This window comes from Nyctibius grandis, chromosome 2 (assembly GCF_013368605.1).
Source record: "Nyctibius grandis isolate bNycGra1 chromosome 2, bNycGra1.pri, whole genome shotgun sequence".
NCBI lineage: Eukaryota > Metazoa > Chordata > Aves > Nyctibiiformes > Nyctibiidae > Nyctibius > Nyctibius grandis.
In genome coordinates, this window is record NC_090659.1 from 124,222,369 (window position 1) to 124,232,118 (window position 9,750).

At 42.9% G+C, this 9,750-nt stretch overlaps 1 protein-coding gene across 1 annotated transcript; it reads left to right on the plus strand.

The window, feature by feature from the left end:
* Nucleotides 1–298: 298 nt before the first annotated feature.
* LRRC32 (leucine rich repeat containing 32) lies at nt 299–8,453 on the plus strand. Its single transcript, XM_068425420.1, has 2 exons — nt 299–385; nt 5,779–8,453. The coding sequence occupies exons 1-2, from the start codon at nt 299–301 to the stop codon at nt 7,717–7,719; spliced, it is 2,028 nt and encodes a 675-aa protein (XP_068281521.1). The 3' UTR covers nt 7,720–8,453.
* Nucleotides 8,454–9,750: the final 1,297 nt, after the last annotated feature.

Below are 9,750 nucleotides of genomic sequence, written 5' to 3' on the forward strand. Positions count from 1 at the left end.
TTCATGGGGAGGCCTGGGTATCATCTAGGTAGCAGCTGAAATCACACTGGGGCAATCCCATGAAATCCCTTGGACCTTCCTTTCAAGTCCTCATATAAATCTCATTTTCCCACCAGGCTCAAAGGGATGCAAAAGTACATAGGTAGGTCGTAGGTGCTGTAGGTTCAGAGATGAGTTAATTTATTGCACTGCAATTGTGCTTCTCCATGTTAGACAATGACCTGGTGCCAGCTTTTGCGTGCATTGCCTGCCGTGTCACATTTGAAATCTAACCATAATCACTTTTCCCTGCAGAACCATGAGACTGTACGTCATCTTCTTCCTGGCAGTGGTGAACAGAGGGACCTCTAACAATCAGCCCACAGAAGGAAAGTCCTGTGAAATGGTAAGGCTGTCACCCTACTCAGGTCCCTTGAGGTCCTGGATGAGGTTGGGACCCCCTTGTTACAGGCGCTGCAGAAATAACTACAGTCTCTGTGAAGGGAAACCTCCCTGGTGGCAGAGGTGGGCTTTGCTGGGTTAGTGGATGCTCTAAAGGCTGTTCTCAGGCTGCATCCTTGCCATAGTGACAGCACATAAAAGGGGAAAAAAGCAGAAGCGTCATTATCTCCATTTTTTAATAAGCAGGAGTTGGTTGAAAGAAATTTGACCTGATTTCCCCAAGACTGTACAGGGGTTCTGTGGCTGAGAGTGAAAGAACTTAGACCTAAAACTGAGTCCATCCTGTCAGGCCTGATTTTTTTGTGCTTTAAATAAAGCATCTTCTGTGAAATACGTCTATACCAGCCCTTTTGTAATAACAGGGAGACTGACTTCCTCTGCCCTGACACAGCATTGCTGCCAGGGAAGTCGTACCTTACTTCTGCTGGAGGTAAAAAAAGTGACAAAGCCTCTTGCTCCAGTACAAAATTTGCTCCTTGAATTTTTGCAAGCACCTGGTACAATATTATAAATGTTATTCATAGCTGAACTTGCTCCCTTCCCTATCCAAATGCTGCTGTCTGTAACAGGCCATTTAAAAATACTTTTTTTTTTTTTTTTGAACGTTGAAGTTCTTCAGCACAAATACTCAAGAATTTCCAAAATAGGGAAAAAATAATTTGCTAGCTGTACACATCTCCCTTATGGGACTCATTCCATTCCTGCCCACCCTGCCATATTGCTGCACTTCCTGAATTCCAGAGAAATTAAGACCTAGTATATATAAAAAGATCTTGGGAAGGTGACTGGGTAGCTCAATTCATTGGCTGGAGAGGGAAGACTGATGAAGCCACTGTAAACATGACAGCTTGGGTCCCATGTATCATAGTCACATGAAGGCTGGGCAAGACAAGCAATAATCCAAGCAGATTCGCCCCATCCCATTTCTTGATGGGTCACAGAGCAGGCTGATTGCTGAGAAGTAAACACATGTTTGTTTCCTCTGCTCCACTGTAAACTGCTTTCATCAAGCCAACAACCCAAGGCTCTACGCAACAAGGCGAGGATAAATTCTGCCCCCGACAGAAAACATGTTGCAGTCATGACTGGGTTGTTCACCTGGTGTAACTTAACAGCTCAGCATCGCTAATGTCAATGTTGATCAACTTCCTTTGCTGGGCGTTTGGTCCAGTGGAAGGAGTAGGGCGTAAATCCAAACACAGCTTAAAGAGAGGGAGCTACTGGATTAGCTGATGGGTCCTTTGAGAGTCCTACTTACTTCACATGATTATTACCCTGCACTTGGGTCACAACAACCCCCCGCACCGCTACAGGCTGGGAGAAGAGTGGCTGGAAAGCTACCTGGTGGAAAAGGACCTGGGGGTGTTGGTCCATGGCCAGCTGGATATGAGCCAGCAGTGTGCCCAGGTGGCCAAGAAGGCCACCAGCATCCTGGCTTGTATCAGCACTAGTGCGGCCAGCAGGACTAGGGCAGGGATTGTCCCCCTGTGTTTGGCACTGGTGAGGCCGCACCTCGAATCCTGTGTTCAGTTTTGGGCCCCTCACTACAAGAAAGACCTTGAGGTGCTGGAGCAAGTCCAGAGAAGGGCAACGAAGGTGGTGAAGGGTCTGGAGCACAAGTGTGATGAGGAGCAGCTGAGGGAACCGGGGGTGTTTAGTATGGAGAAAAGGAGGCTGAGGGGAGACGTTATCACTCTCTACAACTACCTGAAAGGAGGGTGTAGCGGGGTGGGGGGTCAGTGTCTTCTCCCAAGTAACAAGTGATAGAACAAGAGGAAACGGCCTCAAGTTGTGACAGGGGAGGTTTAGATTGGATAGCGGGAGGAATTTCTTCACTGAAAGGGTTGTCAAGCACTGGAACAGGCTGCCCAAGGCAGTGGTGGAGTCCCCATCCCTGGAGGGATTTAAAAGTTGTGTAGATGTGGTGCTGAGGGACATGGTTTAGTGGTGGCCTTGGCAGTGCTGGGTTAACGGTTGGACTCGATAATCTTAAAGGTCCTTTCCAACCAAAATAATTCTATGATTCTATGACTGTATGATTCTATGATTTTTCATCACATCCTCACTGTTTTACATGGTACTTTCCCTGTGGCAACACCTTTAGAATAGCGAAGGCTCAGAAATGGAAACTTTCATCCCAGATCTTGTGGAAGAGGCATGAGTCAGAAACCTGTGCCCCTCTCTGACTCACTGCTGGTGCTTCTGTCCTTGAAGAGGACCTTGTAAAAGAGGTTTTAGGAAGTAAGTAGTCCCTACCAGACCCCTGACATGGGAGTGAGCTGCACTGATTATACAAGTTACTGCGCATCTGCCCATTGCAAGACAACAAGGTGTAGCTTAAATGTCAGGGAGTTCTTCCTAACTTATACTGAGATCCAAGGAGAGGGGCTTCCACTAGTTGATGTTCTACCTCCCAAAGAAATATGTTTCTGCTAATTCATGTTAACTGGGAAAGGAGGAGCATCCAAACTATTCACCGAAGGGAAGGGGTTTTAGCAAATTATACATTACCTTGCAGAGAGGTCATGCAAGAACATGTGCATAACTGGTTATCAAAGGTCAGCTGATATGTGGTACCTGGGCAAATCACTAAGATTTCATTGTGTAGCTGAGCCTCCACCTGAGCAGCTCTTCTAGAGAATGAACATGGACACCATGCAAGCACAAGTTGATGCCAAGTGGATCCAGTCCAGCTTCTTTGGTTCAAACACTCATGAGTTGATACGGGAGAACACAGGTAGATGGTTGGATCCAGCTGCTTTGTTTGTAGGGTTCTTACTAAGGTAGATGACAGCTTCCACCTAGTGCTGAGCAGTGAAGAATTGAAGTCAGAATCCAAATGAAGCTCAGCTTCTGAGCTGTTGGGTCACTTTTTTGCCAGTACCTGAATGGGACCAGACACCAAAGGGACCAACTGCTCCCCACACTGCAGTATTTCTTGCCAATGGACTTCAAACAAACCAGTGGCAGCATTGGCATAGAAGATAAAGTCAGAACATGAGACTGGCGAAAACCTCTTTTCAGCCTCAGGCTGCCAACCCTTTGGGCTATGGGGTGGGAGGAAGGGAGATACAGGCAAAACAGATGCTGTTTGCTCCGTCCCACTGAGACGTGCTTCATCTTTTCTTCCTAGTGCCAATGAGAATGAAATTCATGCAGTTTGAGCCTCAGGGGAGAATAGATGGTACAGAACAGACTAGATGAGAAATTCAGTGAGGGTCAAAATAGTCAGTGAAAAGGAATGAAAGTTAAAAAGAAAATGGGAGGGGAAATGTTATAGGAACAAATGGCAGACAGTGGGAGGTATAGATTTTATCAATCACTTTTATCACTGGGAGGGTTCAGTGGATGCGAATTAAAAGCTCAGTCCTGCAGGATACGTGGTGAACTGGGACTGACCTCTCCACCACTGACTTCAGTGAAAACCAGCCGGCTGGTGTCGATGGGAGTTGGATTAGGACTCTGTTATGGTGCTAGGTGCCCAGAGGGAGCGGAGGGTGCTCAACACTTGTTGAGATCTGGCTCAAAGTGTGGGAAGAAACCTGGCATTTGCCTCAGGCTGCAAAGCGGCTGCTGCTTTTTCACTCTGGGTCTTTGCATCCTTCTGGCTTCTCCCTCTTTCACAAAATGAAGAAGAGGCTTTCTGCTCCATTCCTGAGCCTCAACGCTAAGCCCAGCTCTGTGCACATTTTAGCTCAAAATAAGTAATTCTACAGTGGCTTTGCAGGAAATAAATAATGTCAGGAAGAAGCCAGAAAACGCCCTCTCTTTTTTTTCTAATTTGTTTACCTGGGGGAGGGAGATTTGAGTTATTTGGAGGGAAAGAAGGAAGGGATTCAGGTTCTAATAGGCCATTTACTTGGGATCTTTGGGAAAGACGTATCATGGGAAGGACTGCAGAGCAGCCTGTGTCTGTCTAGAGTTTGCATGAACACTTATACTTCTCTGGCACATTTTTGTGCTGTCTCCAAAACTCACATGATGCGAAAGAGATTCACGAAATGCTGACTATTGCCCCACTTCTCCTAAACAGACCTGCCACTTCATTCACCTAAAAGTTCACATGAAACAGATGTTTTTTAATATTTTTCACTTTTAATGTGCCTTTAATGTCTGAAAAGCTTTGCGTCATGGAATCTGGATTCTGCTTCTCAACAGAAGTTAAGACTCAACAGATTTTTTTTTCTTTTCTTTCTGATCTTTCTACAAACAGTACATGACCCAGTCACCCAAATACATTCATAACAAGAGTTTTCCTCCAGTAAATTAAATGCTGCCTAAGCCTTTTGCATTCCACTTCCTCCTGCTGCTGTATGTTCTCCTCAACAACAAAATACAGCTTGACATTTATTCAAGGATGTTCATGTTCATGTTTCCAACATTCCTTATGAACACACACTCCAAATTTTGCTCTGGACACAGATCCAGTCCTAGCTGCAATTGAACAGACATGCATCTCGAAGATGAACTTGGCTTTGACACTTGGGTTTTTTCTCTACCCTGCTGCTGAGAATTGGACTGAAAAGGCATGACCCTCACTGCACATCACAGCTTTTTTCCTCTCAGATGCTGGCTTTCTATAATTTTTCTTTTCCATGTTGTATCACAGGTGTCTTGTGTGGCTGGTTTCATAAGTCATGCTCCCCACACAATAAGAAGGCAGCTGTTGCCTTAAGAAAAGGATAAATATGGATGGTAAAAGCAGGAGGAGTTTGGAGGTTTGCATCATAAATGTTTCCGTAGTTGAAGACCCATTTGTGTAAAGATGCATTGCTTAACTAAGCCATGGCTAAAGGAAGACACGATCAAAAATCTGAGGGTGTGACTAAGGAGAGAGATGGTTTTTGTGCTATAGGATCCTTATATGTTACTCCACCTCCTTGCTTTGGGACCTATGCTACCAACAGACTGGAGCTCTTCTAAGAACTACTTGCTATTGCAAGTAGAATTTGCAGTATCTAATACAGTGATAAAGCCAAGAAAATTAAACATCAGAACAAAAGTGAGGAAATGGTGCTTGATTGCAATGAAAGAGGGCAAAACTTCGTTTAGGACTAGGAGAAAGGTACAAAAAGGAGAACATGTAGTAGGTATCACATGCAGATAAAACTCTCCAGTGTTGCAAGTCAGAAATGTCTTTAAAATTAAATGAGTGCTGTTAGTGCAAAGAAGCATTAGGATTGTTGTTCTTGCTGTCTGAATGCTCAGAGAAAATAGCATGACCAGTGTTTCAGAAGAAGGATCTGCCTGGATGCTGAATGTTATTTTCTTTATATTTCATGCAAAGATGTTTTTCATTTGTCCCGTGACAAACCCTTTTCTCTCTTTTTCTGGCAGGCGAACTCACAGGCATTTTGCCACAACAAAGACCTTCACCAAATCCCTCGTGAGCTCCATCCAAATGTAAACAAAATAGATCTGTCTGGAAATCTGATCCAAAGCATCCCTGAAATGCCATTATCATTTTACACTTCCCTCCAGTGCCTGGATTTAAGCTCTAACCAGATAAGCTTCATCACGCCTGGAGTTTTTGCACACATGACGAGTTTGCTGGAAATAAATTTAGCCAACAATCACTTATACGAGCTTGCTCAGAATGGGACAGAGGGGATTGGACTTTTACCCAAGGTGGAAATCCTGGACTTGTCGCATAACAGTCTGTACAATGGGATGGCTGAGTATTTCATTAAACAAGCTCCAGCACTGCGGTATCTTTCCTTGGCAGACAACAGCATTATAAAGATATCACACAAGATGTTTCAGGGATCTCCCAAACTTGTGGAGATAGATCTTCAGAGTAATATCATCATGGAAATAGAAGAAGGTGCTTTTGAGGCTCTAGTGAACCTTTCCAAACTCAATCTCTCCATGAATTCAATTACTTGCATCTCTGATTTCAACCTCAGGCAGCTGGAGATACTTGACCTTAGCAGGAATAGCATTGAGACCTTCCACACCACAAAGTCAGATGATGAATATAGCTTAAGATGTTTGGATCTGAGTGAAAACAAACTGCTTCACTTCCCAGTCTTCCCCCAGGTAAATAAGCTGGTAACTCTGAATTTATCAAAGAATTTAATCCAGCTTACTGCTGAATCTCCTCATAATAAAATGGACTATATGGAAAATGAGTGGCTAGATGCTTCTTTTCATCATCTTGATCAGAAGCAAAGTAGAAACACAAGTTCTCTTTATTTATCCCAGCTTGTATATTTAGACTTAAGTTATAACGAAATCAAATCCATTCCAGATGAGTTCTTTGAATCAATGTTGTCCCTTCTCACCCTTAATCTCAGTAAAAACTGTCTTCAGTCATTTGCAGTAATTTATGACAGTGCATTGATCTCGCTAACTGTCCTTGACTTGAGCTACAATGCTTTGCAGAACCTTCTCCTAGATGCTGGCACGTTGTCAAATTTGAAGGAGCTCTATATTCAAAACAACCATCTTCAGACTCTGCAATTTGATATCTTCTCAAGTCTTCCTAGCCTCAGACTGCTTAATCTACAGAGCAATAATATCAGCCTTTGCAGCATGTACTCAGGATTAGCTAAGCAAAGACTTGCTGGAGAGGAAAGTGGTTGTGTATCATTTGTTGATTCTCCTGCTCTTCAGTACTTGTACTTAGCCGACAACATGCTGAACATCCTACCAGCATACACTTTCTACAAGACTCCTCTGATTGTCTTGGATCTCTCCATGAACCCCGGATTGAAAATAGAAGTTAAAGCATTATCAGGACTGGAAAAGTCTCTGGAATATTTGTATTTACATGGCAATAGCCTGATAGATTTAAATATTGACTTGCCTTGTTTCAGTCACCTGAAACATTTAAACCTCTCTGAAAATCAGCTGAACTGGCTGCCTAAGTGGGGTAGTGACTCGCCACTAGAAGTTCTGGACCTACGGAACAATAGGTTTAGCACATTGCAGAACAGCAATATTTTAGCATTAGAAAATTCCCTTAAAAACTTGTATCTCACTGGGAACCCACTCGACTGCTGTGGAAACATCTGGCTTTCATCAATGATTCAGAACAAAAATGTCCAGATCCCCAACGTGGAGCACTTAACATGCCAATACACTCAGAACTTTGGGTACCAGGAAGAAATGCACATCAGGAATATTAGACCAGAAGACTGTGAAAAAGAGGATCTGAAGAAAATCAACTTCCTTATTATATTAACATTTGTGTTGGTTTTATCCGTGATCATCATTGGCGTGGGTTCGTTTTTTTGCTTCCGCAGGCAAAACTTTAGCCATCAGTTTAAAGCATAGGAACACAAAATGCCTTGAAAACTGAAGAAATCAGGTGCTACACTGCCGGTGTGTAGAAATGAAGGGTAAAATTCTCATCTTTGATTTTTAACTGTGGATTTTAAGACAATTTCAAAGTGCCCCTGAACTGCACCACTATAGAGCTCTGGGTTGCAGGGACCGAAAGGAGAATTTGCTGTGTTTTGTACTTGCTTCATTCACAAGCAGATCTGCTTAAAAAGTTTATACAGCAGTAGAAGAGGCCACTGTAAAGCCCTGCTGTTGTTTTGAGGGATGTGTAATTTAAACCAGACCAAAAGAAAAAGCCCTCTAAGGTCTTGAGACTTTTCACTAAGCTCAGAGATACTTTGTGATGTCACCTTCACAGAAAGACTTTATGCAAATTGAGAACTGTAATTGAATCATCTTTTTATGACAGTCATTGATGACATCAACAGAGTAGGGAAACCCTTCTCAAAGTTATGTGCCTCCATGAGATATTTTGCTTTGAGCTATGAGCTGTGCTTTTTCCTAACTGTTAAAAATAACAGCTCCTAACCCTTCTTGAGCTTAAACCATACAAGCCAATGCCAGGGCAGGCCAATATACAATCTTTCAGTCCTTGAAGTCGGTTGCAAATCTCCCATGAGTTCCAAAACAATGAGAATTTAGCTAAAAAGGAAATCACAGTTCATGTCTGTGGCGTTCATGGCTGCCATTTAGAAAATCCACAGCTCTCCATGGGAACCAAAGACCTTGGTGGTAGGAACCTCTTTGGATGCCTCCCTTTGCTTGTAGTATGTTGCTCCAGCCACTGGGGCAAGACAAGAAAGGTAGATGAGGTTAATTAGTCTTAGCACTTAATACCCATGAAGGATGTATGAGACATCTCAGACATGAAACAGCTGCACTATATGTTACCCAGACCTGCTCAGAAGGTCACAGGTCCACAGTTAAACTCAAAGAGGAGAAATATGCTCCTCACGTGCAATACATATTTAACTGGGTTTAATGTGAAGAAATTCTTCTCTGGGGCGAACGCTTTTTAAAAGAAAAATCTTGGAGAATGAATTTCAACCAGCTAGCATTGGACAGAAATGTTTATATTTCTAAGGAAAACTGTTGGGAACTCACTGCATGCAGTTGCATTTCAATGCAAAAAAATAATATGTCTATTTTTAAAAGCCACAGAAGATTAGACAGCAAAAAGTTGTTTTAAAGATACCAGTGTGAAACAATACACAGGGAACATAGTCTTGGGCCATTATTCAGATCAGATGTCCACTGCCTCTCCCTAAAAAGATATTATGGTCTAGAGGACTGGCTGCAAGAAAAGTTATTTAGATCCTCATTCTGTGATGGGTTTAACATGGCCAACATGTTGCGTTGCTGAAAGCTAACACTGACATATCTTATGTCCCATACTCTGACAGGAGATTCATCCTTTTGAAGTGAAAAGAAGCTCACCAACACTGGGAGCCTGACCTACTAACGGGGTTCAATGGTTTTGAAAGGAACTATATCAGGTTTTCTGTTAATGCCAGGAACTGTACGTTAAGGCACATAAGAGAAATTGAGGTCAAATCAAAACCTGTCCAGGTAAATAACTCAGAGTCGAATTGCTGCTCCATTTCTCTTTCTTCCAGCTAGTGAATGTTAAAATTAACACACTACAAAAAGGTGTATAATTCTATTTTTAAAGCAGTTATGTAAGAAACGGGCTGGTAGTTTTCATTGTGGAATTTTGTACAATAAAACCACCTTTGAATTTTGTATAAAGCACAGGGTTGTGAATATATTAAAGCACCAGCTTGGAACGCTCCACAGATGAAAAGTTATGTCTTCCTATTTTTCTGTGGTGTTCAGACTCCACCTTAGACCTTTACCTTCTGGTCCTGAAGCAGGGACAGCTGGTCCATGGACAGTACAAGGAGTACAACCCATGGACAACAAGGAGATCTACTGAAGATGTAAGCAAGCATTTGCACAAACGTTCAGCAGCAACAGAGCCCAATCAAACATCTACAAAAGCCAACACTACCTCTTGGCTCA